A 20,320-nucleotide genomic window follows, 5' to 3' on the forward strand; every position below is an offset into this window, starting at 1 on the left:
TTACTCACTTGTGTCTTAGGTCTCTCACTGATCCTGGGCCCCGGTGGATGCATTAATGGCAGCTACCACTGCTCCCCAGGTTGCACTGACAGAAATGAGGAGCTGTTTGACCCTGATTGGCTGGCAACTCTTGGGGGTTGGACAATGGAATATCCTGGGCCAGGGCTTGAGGGCCTGACAGTTGTGATTACAACTGGGCCAATGTCCCAGTAAACTGAGGTGGGCCTTCTAGCCTCACCGTATTTCCACCTCCATTGCCACCTTGGGCTTGCCTCCAGAGGCAACAGGCCAGACTCCATCCTACCCCTGCTTCCCTGGAACATAATATGGCTGGTGTGGGTCTCCTTAGTGGACCTGGGTGTATAAGTACGTAGGTCATTGAATGTGGCAAGACAGGTGGAGAGAAGAGTTAAAAAGCATATAGTATCCTGGGACTTGTTAATAGGGTATAGATTATAAGAGCAAAGAGATTAAGCTGAATTTATACAAAACACTCGTTAGGCCTCAGCTGAGTATTGTGTACAGATCTGGGTGCCACTCTAAGAAGGATGTGAAAGCATTGGAGAGGGTTCAGAAGAGGTTTACAAGAATGGTTCCAGGGTTGAGAAATCTCAGTTATAAGAATAGATTGGAGAGGTTGTAAATATTCTCTTTGGAGAGAAGGCAGCTAAGAGGAGATTTGATAGAGATATTCAAAATCGTGAGGAGGCTGGACAGAGTAGATAGGGAAAAACTGTTCCCATCCTTACAAAGATCAAGAACAAGAGGGCACAGATTTAAAGTGATTTATAAAAGAAACAAATGTGAAGTGAGTAAAAGCATTTTCACACAACGAGTGGTCCAGGAAGTGTGATGGAGCAGGTTTAATCAAATCATTCAAGAGGGCATTAAATGATTATTTGAATATTCAAGGATATGGAGCAGAGACAGGGGAATGACACTAAGCTACAACGCTCCTTTGGAGAGCTGGTGCAAACACAATGGGCTGAATGGCTTCCTTTCGCACCATAGCAATTCTTTGATTCTGTAAAATGAAAGTGGCATTCTGGATTGTGGTTGTCTGCACAGTGGTATGGACATTTCCCACTCTTTCATGAATTAAGTATATAGCCACCTCCAACCTATTCTCTGCATGCGGTGGAATTTTGCATGAGCAGTGTCCAGCAGTAACAGGCAGCGTGGCCCTTGGAGTTCTATAATAGGCACAGCAAATTGTAGAAGGCAACCCACACATAAGCCTCTGAAATATTTTGAAAAAATGTTAGGTCCTCCTGTTGTTTTCACAACTCTTGATTGTACCTTGTCCACCAGGGCCTAAGTCCTAATAGTCTAAAATTTAGTTTTAAGAAGTATATTTTTCTCTATGTTACTCCTCTCCCCTCTTGAAGACATGGATTTCTTCCTGGGAATAGGATCACAGGTTTAGAAATCATAGAAACCCTAACAGTGCAGAAGGAGGCCATTCGGCCCATCGAGTCTGCACCGACCACAATCCCACCCAGGCCCTACCCCCACATATTTACCCACTAATCCCTCTAACCTACGCATCTCAGGACACTAAGGGGCAATTTTTAACCTGGCCAATCAACCTAACCCGCACATGTTTGGACTGTGGGAGGAAACCGGAGCACCCGGAGGAAATCCACGCAGACATGAGGAGAATGTGCAAACTCCACACAGACAGTGACCCGAGCCGGGAATTGAACCCTGGACCTGTGAAGCAGCAGTGCTAACCACTGTGCTACCGTGCCGCCCCTGGTAGTTAGGTTGTAGCTTTTCTTCCAAGTACCAAACGTGAGCCTTTTCAATTAAAAGCAAACGGTTACAGCAGGTATTATACCCAAGCCCAGTCTTATCCCCACCTGACAACTAACTTGGGATTGCTGGGTAGTGAGTGGGTGCTCATTTCCATTTTTAATCAAGAGCACTCAAATCATTTTGAGCACTTTGTTACCACTCTACCTAATTCAACTAACCCAACATCAACTGCAGATTGCACATGGGATCTCCCTGATTGGTATGTTCATAATGTGGCCAAATAGGTTGAGTATCAACTTGTAAACTCCTCCAACACACAGCAATGGTAGGTGATTACTGATCAACCATTTGATGAAAAGAAATTTGAAGCCTCTACCATCACTATTCATTGCTCCATGTAAGTAAAAGTGTATGTGCCACAGCAACTCAAACTCCTTGGGTGGCCAGTTACTTCAGATTGGCGTCAACAGCAAGTGATTTAATCCCTTTTCCAGCTCGGGTGGATTCAGGACCTGCTCTCTTGCACTACCCATGGTGGAGGTTATGGCACTGTGGGTTAAACCTGCCATCTGGCAGAGAACTGAAGAATAAGAAAAGATCTTTCCCTGGTCTGAGGCTCAGTTATTCAACCTGATAAAATTCACAAGTCAAGAAAGCCTGCACAATGTTTCTTCAACAAACAGGAGTTTTGCAGAAAGCAGCTTATTCGCTTGCTGTAGACACAGCAAACAATTTAGTGCATATATCATTCCACTAAACTTCGCAAGACTAAATATGATAAGCACGTATATTAGGAAAAACCTTACTAATATTGCTATTTTCATATTCATATTGATAAAACAGATACCATACATTATCATCACTTACCAGAATCTGCAGTGAATTTGGAAATTGAAGTGCTGTTGTCATCACCTTGCAGCTTGAACAGGCACAGCAAGATTCCCCTACCATCCTGTGAAGTTGAATTGAATTCCCAATCATGCCGAAATTGGTCTCTTTCAAGTCTTTTTAGTTTATCTCCTTCAATACTGGGCATTTTCACATGCTTATTAAATGTAATCATGATGATAGCATTAATCTTTTTGACGTCCTTGAATGTCAGTAATTTCTGTCAGTGTCAGAGAAAGTAAGCTCCATTTACCATTATCCTTAATCAGTATATAAATTTGTTTGATTTAAATATGATCAAACGCGGCTGGTCTGTGCTGCCAATTTTCGTGTCAACATTGCAATGAATTACCTCATAAAACCTAATTTAAGCATTAAATGGCTCACTTGCAGTCTTTTAAACAGCAAATTTAAGTTTCCCCCTTTCCACTTTATCGCTAACTAGATAGCTTTCCAACCTGGTGAAGCTGAAAATTGGAATCTAATTAGGTAATTCAATTACTTAATTGAAATGGACTGTCTAAAATGTCTAAAAGTAGACCCAGGTGTATTTGGGAGCTGGCAAGGGAAAACATTGTTAACCTCATTGAAGGTTTGTAAGGTACTGGAAGACTTGATTTGTCCTCACAGATAGTGAAGAAGAATTTTAAAAATATTATCTACTTACTCATGGAACTTGAGATATCTCTACAGGTTCCAAACAAGCAGTTATGTTGCAATTGTGTGAACTACAATCCACAATAGTTATACTTCAAGTGCCAAATGCTTTTAACCCTTTTTAGAATCTTGGCACAGAAGGAGGCCATTTTGTCTACCAAGCTAAACTATCCAACTCGTCTCACTCTGTTCAGAGAACAATCCCAACCTCTGTACTCTTCACATAACTTAGATCCTCATCACTGATATAAAGGCAGTGACTAGGATTTATGATACTTTTGTTTTTACATACATTGAAAATAACATGACAATTTACATCCCACTTTGGGGTCATTATTATGTGTTTAACCAGAGAACAATATGAACATTTGAAGGCAATTTACACATCTCCAGCAATGCATTTTGATCTTTTGTGAATGCCCTTTTTAATATATCAGTAGTCCTTTTATCAAATATCAACACAAAACAATGGAAATATTCAGAAGGACAGGCTGCATTTGTGGAGAGAGAGAGTTACGTTTCTGCTCAACAAAGTTTCATCACATCTGGGTTACTGAGCTGAAATGTTAACTGTTTCTCTCTCCACATCTGCTACTTGAGCTGTTGAGTAGAATCACAGAATGGCTCAGACACAGATGGAGGCCATTCATTCCTTTGTCTGCATGCCGGCTCTCGGCAAGAGCAACTTAAGTCGTCCCACTCCCCTCATCTTTCCCTGTTACCCTGCTAATTCTGTCAGTGTTTATCCAATTCCCTTTTGAAGGGCACAATTGAATCTGCATCCAGACTCTAAGGCAGTGTATTCCAGATTCTAACCACTCATTGTGTAAAAATGTTTTTCCTCACGTCACCATTGATTCCTTTGCCAATCACATTAAATCAATATCATCTTGTTTTTGAGCTTTGCACCAGTGGGAGCAGTTTCTATCTACTTTGTCCAGATCTCTCATGACTTTGAACACGTCTATCAAATATCCTCTTTACATTTGCTTCTTTTCTCTAAGGAGAGCAATTCAGTTTCTTCAATCTATTCTTGTAATTGAAGTCCTTCATTTCTGGAACAATTCAAGTAAATCTTTTCTGTATCTTCTCCAAAGCTTTCATATTTCTCCTGTTGGACTTTAAACTCTAGTTGAAGTCGGAAGTGCTTTCTAAAGGTTCTTAATAACTTTCTGGCTTTTTGTATTCCAAGAATCTGTTTATAAAGCCCAGTATTCTACATGTTTTTTTAAACCACTCTCTCAAACCTGCCTTGCCACCTTTAAAAAATGTACAAAAATCCACAGATGACTATTTCTGCATCTCCTTTAGATTTGCACCCTTTTGTTTACATTGCTACTCCTTGTTCTTCCTATCAAAATGTCAATTCACACTTCTCTGATTCAAATCTCATCTGCCACATGTATGCTCATTCCACAGCCTGTCTCTACCCGCTTGAATGTGGTGAATGAATTTAAATGTCAGTGTGATGCTAGGTATGTATGCCGTATGCCCCCAAGACTAGTGGAATGTATCAAATGGCTGTCCCAGCCACTGTTTGCAATGGGCAAGGTACAGACTGTACCCAACCAGCCCATGCTTGCAAACTGCAGCACACAGGGGAGAATCTTTCCCTCCCACCCGCCATGGGAATCGTAGTGGGTGGGCGGGTGGGACCATGCAAAGGTCCATTGACCTCAGGCAGGATTTTCTAGTTTTGGGGCGAGTGCAGCCGGAAAACCTGGCCACAGTGTTCAATATTAGATGTGATTCTACGATTGGACAACATTTGCTAAATATTCCTCAATGTGCTAAAAATTACACACAACTATTTTGAGATCATCAGTCAGGCTTGCAATGTGGCACATTTACATATTAGAAGCGACATATATTAAAACACAGGGCCCTGTTCTTTGCGGACAGAAAGAACATTGCAACTGTTTCAACTAAACAAAATAAGTGACATTCAATCGCTGATTCAATCCCCAGGGCAATCCCTTGACCAATTAGATCAAGCTGCCCGATTTAAATTTTAAATAATACTTGGCTGTTAACTGTCAAACATCATCAACTGATGCACTCTCCGTGGCAACAGCTCCACCAGAGTGCCAACCAATTAGCATTCTCGTCTCAAACTGTATATGTTGTTGTTTTCCTCTTATACTGCTATTCTCACGAAGCATTCTGATGAGTGTAAGACGAAAAGCTTTGACATGTCTCTTTTTTCAGCAATACTAGAATTCTGTAGTACCAAACAGCTGTCGATTTATTTGGTGTCACAAGCCTTCACAGGAGTAATCTTTCTCAGATTGCTGCATTGACTTTTATTTCTTCTAATTTAGCCTTCTTGTTGGTCTACCAGAAACTCTGTGATCAGTTTTTTTGGCTGGCTCCTTATGATTCCTAATATGCCAGTTGATACAGAGGGCAGGAAGATCCAAAGATGTTGCAAAGATAAATGTAGACTATTTTATCTATGATAACTTATCACAACAGAATAACAAATGATTTAGTTTATAAAGAACTGATTTATGTTTTTACTATACCTTGCAACACAAGACCTTTGGCTACAATTATCAGCCTGGGTAATGCTGAAGCAGTTCCTATGGATGACAGCTCACTTGAATGACACAACATGGATCAATCTTGAATGATTACAAATCACAATCATTCCAACATCCTGACCGAACTTTGACAATTGTCATTTTGTAAAATACATTCATACTGGACAGGCAACAACTGGGGGAGAAACGTCATCTTCTTTGTCATAGTAAGATTCTCACCTTCATTTCAAAAGTACCAAAATGTTGAACCAGGTCAAATGGTATTCCTCTGCCCTAATTAACTATTACTATATGTCATCAGCATCATATGAGATCCATTTCTTGGGAGTTTCTTTGATCCCAAGAAGTAAGCTTGAAAAGCCTGGATAGAGTGAACGTACGGAAGATGTTTCCATTAGTAGGATCCGAGGGCACAGCCTCAAAGTAAAGGGACAATCCTTTAGAACGGAGATGGGGAAGAATTTCTTCAGCCAGAGGGTGGTGAATCTATGGAATTCATTGGCACAAAAGCCAGGTCATTGAGTGCATTTAAGACAGAGATAGAAAGGTTCTTGACTGGTAATGGGTTCAAAGTTTATGGGGAAAAGACGGGAGAATGAGCTTGAGAAACTTATCAGCCATGATTGAATGGTGGAGCAGACTCAATGGGCCAAATGGCCTAATTCTGCTCCTAAATCTCATGGTTTTATGGTCTAACTTTGTTATAATCCAATCTGTTATACCTGTATGAATTATAAAAGAATTACAATTTTGAATATTTCCTGAAGTCCTGAATCAGTTAGTTTTGTATTTTTGTGAACTACAATTAAAATCAGAAGTGAAATCCAACATTTTTCAGGGTACATTCCCTGTTAGCACTGCTGCCTCATAATGCCAAGGACCCGGGTTCGATTCCAACCTTGGGTGACTGTGTGGAGTTTGCACATTCTCCCTGTTTCTCCCCGGGTTTCCTTCTGGTGCTCCGGTTTCCACCCACTGTTAAAAGATGTGCGGGTTAGGTTGATTGGCCATGCTAAATTGCCCCTTGTCAGGGGTTTTAGGAGGGGATATGTGGGATTATGGGGGTAGGATAGGACTTGGGTGGTTGGTGCAGGCTCAATGGGCCAAATAATCTGCTTTTGCACTGTAGATTCTATGATCCTATGACTCTTTGACAGAGCATCCCACCCAAGACCTATCCCTGTAATCCCACATATTAATCCCACTAATCCCCCTAACCCACACATTTTGGAACACAAAGGGGCAATTTAGCATGGCTGATCCACCTAACCTGCACATCTATGGACTGTGGGGGGAAACCAGAGCACCCGGAGGAAACCCATGCAGACACGGGGAGAACATGCAAACTCCAAGGCCGGCATCGAACCCGGGTCCTTGGCACTGTGAGACAGCAGTGCTAACCATTGTGCCATTGTGCAGTCTGTGTTGAGATAGAGGATCAGCCATTATCATACGGAATGGTCGAGCAGGCACGCCAGGCCGTGTGACTTACTCCTGCTCCTATTTTCTATGTTTCTATGCCTTCTATGCATCTAGTACTGCCTCCCCTCACCTTTTTTGACACTTCCAGGGCTTCTAAATTGTCAGACTGCTTCATCTGACATCTCCTACTGGAAGGGCAGAGATTTCCTCTAACTTAATGTTGGGAAGACTGAAGCCATTTTATCTCCCTGGCAATTGTTTGAGGCTGAACCAGACTGTTTGCAATCTGGGGTGTCATATTTGAGCCTGAAATGAGTTTCAAATGGACTCCTTGTCCTAGACACCCCAGCCAGAGGAAACATCAGCCCTGTCAGAGTACTATACATTCCAATAAGATCCCCCCTCATTCTTCAAAGCTCCAGTAAATTCTGGCCCAGACGACCTAGTCTCTCCTCATATGACCATCCTGCCATTCATTTCAGGAATCAGGATGCAGTCAATGTACATTTGAAAACTGATGCTGTGTTTACGGAAGACAGTGACGAAGGGCAGTATATAGATGAGAAATAGGATGAGACCGAGGATAGATCCTTGTGTGATACCAGAGGTAATGGTACACAACTCACACCAAGTCCTATTTAGCTATCATCTCTGTTCACTGACATACAGTGGCTCCGGAGTAAGTCTCAATTTTAAAATTCCCATCTTTATTTTCAAATCTCTCGATGGCTTCACTCTCCTTATCTCTCTAATCTCCTCCAACCCTACAGAACTCTTGTTATCTGCTCTTCCCTATTCATGGCCTCTTGGGTGTCCTTTCTGTACCACTGGTGGCTATGCTTTCTGATACCATGGCCTTATGCACTGGAATTTCCTCAATGAACCTCTGCCCTTCTTTCCTCCTTTAAAAAGTTTCTTAAAACCTATCTCTACGACCAATCTTCCAATCTGCTGTTGACATCTTCTTAGCACTGAGTCCAACATTAGGCATTAAACCATTTGCTGAAAAATAGTGTAAACAGGTTGGTTTTATCAGATGGGCTTCAGGAATCTGCACGTCAGTCCTGACATGCAACACTCCAGCTGCTCACAGCCACTATACAAATTCTGGCAACAAAACCACATTTTTAAATTTAACAAGCAGGCATTCCCCTTTGATATGCTCCTCTAAACCTGTCACCGCGGTGAGAATATTCAATTGACATATATGTTTAAAAAAACAGGCCTGGATTATGAAGTTAAACATTGAATTCATTATGGTGCATTATGCATTGGCGCATTATGTTTAAAATTGCTTTTTAAGATGCTGATTGCTTTACAAATAAAATAAATCCTTTCATCCGGCCAAATAAAAGAGGTGCTAGGGCTAGATCAACCAACCATCATAAAACTACTAATTTTATTCCCCCCCCCAATTATAATTTTTGGATCATTTATTCCATTATCGCTTTTCAGAGTTAACTGAATATTTAGATCTTTGAAACTTATAATGCACATGGTAAAGGCACAGACTTTCCTGACAGCTTTCCACTTCTTGAAGGATTTGATTAGTGTTGTAATTCTCCACAAGGAGAGAGTGTTTCCAGAAAGCAAGCCATTCAACATAAATTGAGGAAAATTCACAGCCAGTCCCATCCACACCTGATGTGTATAAACTGAGGATAATTTTGACGTCAGATGTTAGTGAAAAATGCATGACTGTAGTATTGACTCCACTATCGATTAAACCTATCTTTATTGACTTCAACAGAAACAAAAATAGTGAGTGGTATTTAATGATGGGCTGAGCTGGTAGACTATTTTATTAATTGTCTACTTCTACACACAATAACTCGCAGAAACAGGAACCCTGGCAGATTATCCTCAAGGGCACAGAGAACACTTGGAAATCTCTATCATTGGCCTGTGTCAGGACAACATTAAACCAACTTTTTACATTTAAAATGCAGAAGGCACTCCAGTACATTTAACCAAAGTGTTGAAAAATGTTAACAAAAAGTGATAGGAGGCAACATGCCGTTTTGGTTAAAGATACGCCATTAAGAAGCTACTCAAGATTCATATACTCTTGCAATTAATTCTCAAGATATGGGTGTCACTGGCAAGGCCATTATTCATTACTCCCCTCTAGTTATCTTGAGTAAGTGGTGGTGGGCCTTCAGCCAAAGCAGTTTGATACAACTGAATGCCAGCTTGGCTAAGATACTTAATGTAAGGAACTGGGATCAATTTTAAGGCAGACCTGATAGGTTCGGCAAGTTTCCTTCCCTAAATGAACCAGCCGGACCTTTTACTACAATCACTTTTATTAACTGGCTCTCCGGATTAATTTTTGAAATGTAATACAAATTCTCAAATTGTCACAGGCTTATTGTCTGGATTATTAGTCCAGGGCCTGGATTTTCATTCCAGAGTTAGGAAATTTTCTGGCTCACCACACCTGTCTTGGGAAAACATGCTCTGACTCTTCTTATTTCATTCCTGGGATGTGAGCATTGCTGACTAGATCAGCATTTATTGCCAATCCCGGATTGCCCTTGAAAAGGTGGTAGTGAGCTGCCTTCTCCAACTGCTGCAGTCCATGTGGTTTGGGTATACCCAAAATGCTGTTTGGAAGGGAGTTCCAGAATTTTGACCCAAAATCAGCTTTCACCCGTAAAAGTTTCTACTGAAAATCAAAAACTCTGAGAGTGGGATTAGGGATTCTGGAATCGGGTCCTGGCCACATTTTTACCCCTCCACTGATCCTTCCCAGCTCCATGAAAATCTAACCCTAAGAATTTAAATAGGTAAGGATCTGATATACAGATAGTTAGAACACGTGTACATTCTTTTATTCAAGTTTAGAATTCTAAACTATCGTTCTTAACAAAAAATCTTTCTTAGGCAAATAGTCAACTTGTGCCTGCACAGCGTAAATATTTCAATTTCTTTGTTTCCCAACATCCCTTTCCGAATTATCTGAAGGCAAATTGGATGACTTTAAGAAGCTTTTTAAGCAAGAAGTTAACATGAAAATTATATTTTTCGCTTCAGAAAGATACGTTTGCGGGAAGGAGGAAAACATATACAGTGAAGAAAAATATCCATGATTTGTTTGGTTTATATTTAGAATTCCAAAACAATTATTTACATTGGATATATTTAAACAGCTGCATTAACAAAAACATTTATTGCCAGAGCACTAATGACATGTTTCCCAGAAACTTTGATTCCACTGCCCAAAACAATGAGGTACTCTTTGGATTTGTGCATCCTAACCCCATTTTGAAACTGTGTAAAATCTGAACATTTGTTGATGTAAAAAGCAATACAAGAACAGGCTAAATGGGAGAAGGCCATTCAGCCCTCGAGCCTGTTCCATTCAGTCATGGTTGATCTGAGTGTGGCTCTAACTTTAGTTCCTATCTGTTCCCCCATAACTCTGGACTCCTTTTTAGATCAAAAATCTGTCGAACTCAGAACTCCATCCCGAATATAATCAATGACACAGCTCTCTGTGGTACAGAATTCCAAAGATTAATGACCCTCTGAGAGAAGTTGTTCCTCCTCATCACTGTCTTGCATGGGAGATCCCTTGGTCTGAAAACCACGTACGCTTGTTCTGGATTCCCCCCCTCCACCCCCCCACCCCCCCCCCAAAAAAAACCACTCTCTCAGCATCAACCTGGTCAAGTCCCCTCAGAATTATGTATTTCAGTCAGATCACCTCTCAGTCCTCTAAATTCCATTATGTGCCCAACACCCTGTTCACCCTTTCCTCAAAAGACACCACCTTCATCCCAGGAATCAGCCAAGTGAACCTTCTCTGTCACCAATGCAAATATGTCCCTCCTTAAATAAGACCAAAACTCACTAGCAAAATTTCCCTACTTTTATACTTCACCTTCTTGCAATAAAGGCCAACATTTCATTTACCTTTCTAATTACTTGTGTACCTGCATGCGAACATTTTGTGATTCATGTACAAGGACACCCGGGTCCCTCTGTACGCACCATTCGGTAGTTTCTGTCCATTCAAATATTTTGCTTTTCTGATCTTCCAACGAAGGTGGATACCCTCACATTCTTCCACATTCCATTCCATCGACATCTCATGTAACCTACCTATCTATATCCCTTTGCAGACAGTGTACTCCTCAACATGCTTTCTATACTAATAAATATTCAAGAGATAGTTTATATGTGTAAGTAAGGTGTTTACTGACCATTTGTATCTGAAAACATCTATTTCCTTTCTGAGAAAAGGAAGGATCAAAGGAAGTTGAGACTCAAAACTGCTTTTGTTATGAACTCAAACTGTAATTCTAGCAGAGTATGGAAGAAAAGCTAGAGGATATGCTAGATGAAGGTGGAAGTAGCAAGGAGAAAAGGGATTTGAGGAGATGGAAAATACCAGCTGAGAATTTAGGACGGCACAGTGGCTAGCACTGCTGCCTCGCAGCATCAGGGACCCGGGTTCAATTCTGGCCTCAGGTGACTGTGTGCAGTTTGCACGTTCTCCCCGTGTCTGCGTGGGTTTCCTCCAAGTGCTCCGGTTTCCTCCCACAGTCCAAAGATTTGCGGGTTAGGTTGATTGGCCATGCTAAATTAATCCTAGTGTTGGGGGATTAGCAGGGTAAAATATGAGGGGTTACGGAATAGGGTCTGGGTGGGATTGTAGTCGGTGCAGACTCAATGGGCTGAATGGCCTCCTTCTGCACTGTAGGGATTCTATGAATTATACTTTACATTGAAGATAATCCTGGAGCAGTGGGAGGGACGATTTGGCTGCAGAGAAATAAGTGATCAGAATAGCATGACTGGCATATTGTCTATTGATCAACTGATGTAATTTACTATGTAAGAGTTTTAACAACACCAGGTTAAAGTCCAACAGGTTTATGTGGTAGCAAATGCCTACCAAATAAATCTGTTGGACTTTAACCTGGTGTTAAAACTCTTACTGTGTTTACCCCAGTCCAACGCCAGCATTTCCACATCGTAATTTACCATGCCATGAATCATGCAAATTTCAGTATCATATTGTAGTTTCCTTCAATGCCCTCATTTTTCATAAGGGTGAAATAAAGCAGAGTATAGAAAAAGAAGCTGGCAGGTAACTAAGGAAAATAAGAGTTTATAAACACATACAAATATTGTTACAGAAAGGATAGGGTTAATTTGAGATGAGAAAAGGAACATCAAGTTTAAGGAATAGCAGAAGTACCAAAATGGATACCATACATACTTGTGTAGAAGTTGTGTTCTTGAGACCAAATTAGCCAAAATGCAAGGGATCAACTTATACACAAATGGGGTTGAGGTCTACCCTCTTGCCACTTGTTTATGACAGTATATCACAGATTGCAGTATTGTCAGGTCCAAGGCTGTTCCCACCAACACCATCCCCAACACCAGCACAAAAGGAGCCATAAAGTATTCTTAATTATAAAAGCAAATTAATGGAGATGCTGGAATCTGAATCAAAACCAGAAAATCTGAGCAGGTCTGACAGCAGCTGTGGAGAGAGAATAGAGCAAGTACTAGGATGCTACCGGGACTTGATGGTTTGTGTTAAGGAAAGGCTGGATAGACTGGGACGTTTTTCTCTGGAGTGTAGGAGGCTTATAGTGGTCTATAAAATAATGAGGGGCATAGGTCAGCTAGTCAATATCTTTTCCCAAAGGTAGAGGACTCTAAAACTAGTGGGCATAGGTTTAAGGTGAGAGGGGAGAGATACAAAAGGGTCCAAGGGGCAATTTTTCTTCTCCAAGGATGGCAAGTGTCTGGAACAAGCTGTCAGAGGTAGTAGGTACTGGTACAATTACCAGTACCTACTACCTATTACTGGTACAATTTTGTCTTTTAAAAAGCGTTTAGACAGTTACATGAGTAAGATGGCTATAGAGGGATATGGGCCAAACGCAGGCAATTGGGACCAGCTTAGGGGTTAAAAAACAGGGTGGCATGGACAAGTTGGGCCAGAGGGCCTGTTTCCATGCTGTAAACCTCTATGACTCTAAATGTTTCGAGACTGGATGATCCCTGGGAAGTGTGAATGGGTGAATTCAAAATAAAGTGAGGGCAGCATGGTGGCACAGTGGTTAGCACTGTTGCCTCTCAGCACCAAGGACCTGGGTTCATTTCTGGCCTTGGGTGATATTGATGTTCTCCTAGTGTCCGTGTGGTTTCCTCCAGGTACTCCGGTTTCCTCCCACAATCCAAAGAAAAAGCAAGGACACCATACCTTCAGTATATGAAGAGGCTGAGCTCCTGGAAGGACACAATTCATTGGAGGAGCAAGACATGAGAGAGGAGAAAGGTGCAGAACACCCAGCTGTCCAGGGAGGTGTTGTGCCTGGTGACATGCATGAGCGTCTCATCAGGATGGTATTGTCAGGGGGTTCAGGCTCATTTTGACTGAGCCCCTCTGATCTGGAAGCAATAGCATGCTATGGAATGCATTCGGAGCTGCTTGTGCTAACACTCCTATCGAAAACACGGCTTGGACCATGTCGAATCTTACCATCAATGAAGGATGCAGATTTGGCCAGAGGTTTCACCATCAAGTTGCTGGGCCCTTGTCTGCCTTTACCACTTCATCCTTCTTTCCTTGTCCTACTATTAATAAAAGGAGGCTCACACGTCCGACTTTATATATCAATATTTAAATAGTGCTCAGGAAGGAAAACATTTAGATACAGCTGAAGACATTCCAATTATCTTCCCGATGTGGTGATCTTCTTGTTCGGCCATTTCTGCATAGTCCTCGAGGCCTCCAAGAATGTGGAGCAGCTAGCTCATTTGTCTTGGTTTGTGGCTGAGATGCATGTGACTGCCATCCTTATCGTGGTGGACATGGGTGCCAGTGGGGACATTTTCAGAGGCTGCTGTACCAGAATTGTTTCAGGACCTCTGTCACTGGGCCGTGCTGCATACACGCTCCCTCTATTAGAGGGACCAAGGAGGCCCCCGATGATGATGGTGCCCCATGAGGGGTGGCAACCTCATTTTCCTCTGTGACTGCCTCAGCCCTTGCCTGACACTCTGCACGGCTGGAGGGGATCACCAGCTGGGACACAACTGACATCTGCTCCAGACATCACTGTGCCATCAGTACCACTACAAGGCTACATAGTGTGGCATGTACACTATGAACATCAGCATCCAGTTTCTGCATGCGCTCAGAGTACTACTGCAAATTGGCTCTTCAGGAAGTTGGTGACACTCTCAAAAGTAGGAATTCATGCATTCAATGCCCAGACATGGTGGCACACGTGAGCTGGATGAACTCTTCCATTCTCAGCTCGTGACCGAGCATTGCTTCAGAGAACTTGATCATGTGAGAGCATGTCTGCTGCTGGCACCTCCTCCTGTACACTAATGCCCTGCTCATCACCCTATCTTACTGCAAGCGGGGACCCATCAAGAAATATATCTGCACTGGTGAAGGGTGAGCTTGTAAGGTGTGAATGTGTCTTTTCGAAGCTCTGTTATAGCTGTGCTTGATCTTGTGATGGTGAGAGAAATGGTCCAAACATTTTGACGTCAGCGCCAATGGGAAACACACGAAGAAATCATGCGAACAAACCTTGGAGCGTAGAAGTCTGCAATGCTGAGACTTCGCAATGCAAATCAGTCTGCAGTATGCTGATGGACAGGGTGGAGTGCAAGGAACCCCCTTAATGAATGCAATGCACTCTCTGATCGCCATCTCCACCACAGACACTCATTTCACTTGTCTGACTTTCAAGTGGCCTGTGACCCAGATGTCCATGATTCCCTTCACCATGCTGGTGATAACGTTGCATGCAGGGAATCCCTCCATCCCTCAGAGCCACCTAGTCTACTTTAAAAGGGCTAAGGCACTGCTGGTCTCTGTGGCCAATTAAGGGGGACTCATCATTTGAAGCTACAGTCCTCAGCATCATGGCTGAGCCTGAGGAGTTAGCAAGTGTCCTAAGCACATCCTTCCCATGTTCAGAAGCATCATCATGTGCCCTGATACTCCTCCTCTGGTGGATTGTGAATACCAGAGGGTTGGGGGTTACATAGCCAGAGCTCATCAGTGCATTAAACTCTTCGCTTTACTGTATCAAGTTTCTGTGCACCACACTGCTTCTGCTGACTGTGTAGTTACCTCCATCTAGGTTTGCTTAGTCTGGGTGGGTGGCCTCCTTGTGTCACCCTCTATGAAGAGGACCTCCCTCTTCTCCTTTACAGCATTGAGGACCTCCAGGTCTATATCCATCAGTCAAGGGGCTGCCCTACCTTTCTCCCAAGACATTCTATGATTCTTTAATCTTCCAAACTGAAGGTGAAGCAGGGAAATTGCAACCATTGTAATGGTTGCCATAGTGTGTTTAAATCAGGCCTGTATTCGAACAGCGCCCGATCCATTCTCTAGTATCACCTGCCCTTCTCCTTCCCCAAATGCAGTCACTTTATTGGTTACAAGGTAGACTACAGGCCAATTGTGACAGGTTTGGGACCCAGAAAATGTCCTAGGATTCCAGCTCCTGAGCATAAAGTGTGGACTAAAGTGAAGGGGAAAAAGAAGGGCAGGGCGAGGCAGGGAGTGGGACAGAGAAAACATATATGTGCATACAAAAGGGGAGGTAAAGTTATATTAAATAGTCTGATCTGGAGTGTATAATCTCTAAGCTTTTGTTAATATGCACCACTGCATCATCAATTGACAATTAAACTCTAATTTACTGAGAGACATTTTTAATAATTACACTTTGTGACCTTAATGAGGGCATAACTCCATCATAGCAAAATGAGGCCTTCTGAATTACGTTATATAATTCCCATTCATTATAAAACAGTATGCTATGCTAATTAGTTACCAGCACCATGGAAAATCTGCTAGTGGCTGTTTAAAAGGATCCCCCAACCCTTGAGTTTTTGTAGTTGGATTCCAACATGTCACTAATATTTCAAATACTTGCATTGGGTGATTTTCCAGATCAAAGCCTATAGGCAAACAGGGTTATTATATAGACTTCAATTATTTGTTCATAGCGTTTTGTGATACGAATTTCTAACAGAACAAAGATTGTACAATATTTCTGGGTGCACTGAGGTTTATGAATTCCTTACTACAAAAGTAGCCTTTGCATTATCAACTCATCTTTCAAGTGATACTTCTGAATTTCTGTAAAAAGGCAAAACACGCTCTGAAGAGGCACTAACATTTTAGCACACGATACAAGTTCAGCTTGAATTTTTTAGATTACAAGCCAGTGTGAGAGTTCACTGTGGAATGTGAAAATGAGCCCGAGAAAGGTGGCTGTGGGTTCCATGCCTGGGTCTGTGCTGAATCACTGGGTATCAGCCAGATGGCACACAAGAAGAAAAAGAGCTCCTCCATTGAATTTTCATGCATCACATAGCCATTAATACAACCGTATCTTTAATAGCAAACAGCACGTCAGGCTATTAATGGCTTTGTTTAATTAGTGAATGCTCTAAATTATGGACCTTATAACAAGGCACAACTTCAACTGTGCAATCTTTCTGTTGTGGCACTTACAGGGATGGCAAACAGGTGAATCATTACTTGCACATTTACTCAGCTTTCCTACCTGTGGTTGATATTCCTGCCTGGTGTGGAAGTTAATTTGTGAGCTACATCTCCTCAGTAGTTTCTGAGAAACAGCTCAAATATTCCTGATGCAAGTTAATGTTTAATTATGTCCCTCAATTATTAAGCTCAGTATATTCCACTTGCTCGTCAAATTTAAATTGAATAATATCACAGACATACAATATTTGTATATAAAACACTTTTTAAACTTTATTGAACTGATTTTAATGCCGCTTTCATTTTACAGTTAAAACTATCAAACTACATATTTTTAAAACATAGAAAGCTCTTTTGCACACAGTGATATTCTAAACAAGACTTTTAACAAGATTCTTTCAAGACTGAAATATGAAATTAAGGTTAATTTAATAGCAAAAATAAAATATGGAATTACTGATTTTGGCCATTATCCAATACAACAGGACTACAATATTTTACACGTAATGACTGAGCATTTTACACATGTACAGTAACCATCAGTAAACGTGATCTTGAATTCAATGACAATGACACTATGCTAAATGTAAACTAGATTATCGCCCGTTTTATAGTATTAGTGTTTTGTTTTTGCTAGCATCTGACAAAATCTTTACAATCCATGTCCATTATTATGAATACATATTTTACTTATGCTTAAACAAGTCAGACCAAGTTAAAATTATAATTAAAAATCATGAGACCAAGGCAGTATTTAAATAGTGGAGCTAATGCACATATAATAAAAGACCAGTCGGAGGAAATCTCCATTTCATTCTCATAGATTAAGTATCAGCTTCAAAAAAAAAGGGTCACCACCAACACAGGACAGTTTACTAAATGAAGAGTCCCTTTTAATTCAATGATGATAACCAACAGCTCAGTGCAATATGGGAATGTGCTTGCTCCACATTGGTTGTGAAAAATTATAGGGAAAGCAGCATTCTGCGGTACACTGTCACAAAGCCACTGTCCAATTAAATGGGTCTCATCATATATACTCATGCATGGGAGGTGGCGAGGGAAGAAATAGGACGGTGAGAGCTCAGAATTTTTTAATCGAATATGATGCACGTGAAGTGATACCAGCGTGTGTATTAAAAAAATTGGAACAGACCAAGCACAATTTCAAATTCACTGCAGACTTAAGTGTAGAAAATTAGAAAACATTTAGTGCAATGAATTGGGAAAACTATACCATCATTAGTCAAATCAAAAATCAGCACCATTATGGGGGGTGCAGGGAAGAGAAAAAAAGTTAGGTTGCTTTCCAAATTCATTGTGGTTTTCTTCATCTAGCCTTGCCATAAACCAATCCTTTAAAAGCCATTTAAAAGTCAACAAAACAGCAAGTATTATCAAATGGAATTACTGGCTGCCCATGTCCAAAGAGCATATAAAGCAGCAGGTTGCTCTGTTGTGTTGGCTTGATTTTGACCTGTACACCACAAATTCCTGACAACACAACGGAGCATTTTCAGCACCTGTGCTGCTGTCTATCCAAGTTTTAGGTCAACGTGTGTATGGGTAGAAGGGAATATGCTGCGAGGTAGAACCTGATGCTTCACCAGCCAATGACACCTATCTTGTTTTGAAGCCCGTGCTCTCATTATTAAGCTTTCTTTTCTTGTCCCACAGAAGGAGGGAGAAACTTTCCCTAAAGATGAGCTGCAGTCACACATACACCAGTCACCATATATTCCAAGCACCATCAGTGCAACATACTGTGTTGCACATTAAATTCAGTTGGTCTATTTCTACTGTCTACATCTGAATTGAAAGATTTTGTTTAAACACCTGCAGTAACTTGCAATTTCAGAACTGAATTCAGCCCAAAGCTAGCTGGCCATGCCATATGCACCTGAGAACTTGAAATTCTTTCCACCTTAACAGACATGTCTGATAAGCTTTTCTCCTGGCCCAATCAGCCCATTTTACTGACCATGTTAATGGGGTCTAACTCCCAGCGGTCTATGCAGGGGTGACTGGCATGGCAATTGGAGATCAGTAAAGAATTTGAAACGTGCAATCTTTCTGGCTGTGAAACACCGATCTGTACAGGAGTTTAATTGCACAGAAAAATAGGGTTGGACTTGGATAGATTACTTGCATCAGCTTTTATCTAGGTTCAACCTGAACAAATTTTGGTCTAAAGTTAGGTCATAGGCTTTTTTTTTACCCCAATCTGTACACAAATCACATTTTTGAGCATAAGTGTTCATGAACAGTACTGCTGAATTTGGTAATTAAAAAGAAACAGACTTGTGTTCACAATTTTAAACTACTGAAAGTGGCAAGTTCTAAAATTCCAGAAAAGTAAAAACTTTAAGTCAGTATCTAAACAGCAAAAATGTTAAATGTGCCAGGGCAGAGCAGAAACAAATGAGCTTGGGAGAAAATAGAAGTTAAATCAAGCTTTACATAACAAAGAATCTGATTAGTAGAGTGCATTTAATTTGTAAGTACTTGCCAAAGAGACATTACAAGGCCATGTTTTAATGACAGGACTATTGAGCATCAACAACTCACTTGCAAAGTGAAACAGGAGGCTGCTTTGTGAACTGCCACCTGCTTTGCTTTTGAAAACATTCTATGACAATCATTACCATTAACATTGATACGAATGTCAGCGTGTTCCATCACTGATGCCACCATGATTATCAACATCAAATAAGCCATAACCAATAAATTGAAAGCTTCAGGCGGTTAGTCAATAATGATTAAAAGCTTAAACAGACTGAAGTGTATAAATTGTTATTGCAGAAGAGGTTTAATGTGAGCATGCGGAATAGCATTTTGATGTTGTTGTTTCCTAGCTGGAAAGATGCATATTATTCCTCGGTTACATACCTGTCCATACTTATCTGGAATCACTCAATATCGGCATTTGAGTATCTGATAGGGTTAAAGTTTCACTAATTTTCCATTTTTAAATGTAAACACCAATTCATATGCTAACCCGCCAATTTTGCAATCATGTAAAACTTTTCAATATTGTACAAAACAACCAGGGAAGTGATCCTTCCTAAAAGCAAAGCCTTTCCTTGTGCTTGTTGGGGGTTGGGGGTGGGCTGGAGGGGGGAGGGGAGAAAAAAAAATCAACATCTCCTTCCAAATAGAAAGTTTGGCATTATACGCTTTGGTCATAAAAGTAAAATACTGACAAGTTAGTTATTCCAGATGTCAGACAGTAAACACCTGAAGTGAAAGGTAGGTCTGTTGTAATTGCTTCACCATTAAAAGTTCTGTCACACAGTTCACCAACTCCTTGAAGGAGCAGAAAGGGTGGCTTTCTATTTTTTTTAATATTAAAAGAATTTACACGTGTGCATACAGGAGCAAAGGAAGGGGGGAACCCTGTGGTCATCTGTTCAACCTTTAAGTGAACATGTTCTGCAACACAATTGTTGAAGCACTTTCCGTTGGCAAAGGCTGTTCTTTTTCACCAAGACGCAGAAACTTCCCTCGGCCCACGATTCTTCCGTTGCTTTCCAGAGATCAG

The 20,320-nt window shown here is 41.2% G+C and overlaps 1 protein-coding gene across 3 annotated transcripts in view; it reads right to left on the minus strand.

Moving 5' to 3' along the window:
• pcsk5b (proprotein convertase subtilisin/kexin type 5b) overlaps nt 1-20,320 on the minus strand; it is a 337,923-nt gene that overhangs the window by 105,847 nt on the left and 211,756 nt on the right. Inside the window, exon 21 of one of the 3 annotated variants that reach the window (XM_078214532.1) lies at nt 17,030-20,305. The exons of 1 other annotated variant lie outside the window; for it this stretch is intronic. In XM_078214532.1, coding sequence (XP_078070658.1) covers nt 20,190-20,305 — 116 coding nt within the window. In that variant the 3' untranslated portion in view covers nt 17,030-20,189. Of the gene's footprint in view, nt 1-17,029; nt 20,306-20,320 lie in introns of those variants that run through there. One more of the 3 variants, XM_078214533.1, reaches the window with a different exon arrangement.

This window comes from Mustelus asterias, chromosome 6 (assembly GCF_964213995.1).
Source record: "Mustelus asterias chromosome 6, sMusAst1.hap1.1, whole genome shotgun sequence".
Taxonomy (NCBI): domain Eukaryota; kingdom Metazoa; phylum Chordata; class Chondrichthyes; order Carcharhiniformes; family Triakidae; genus Mustelus; species Mustelus asterias.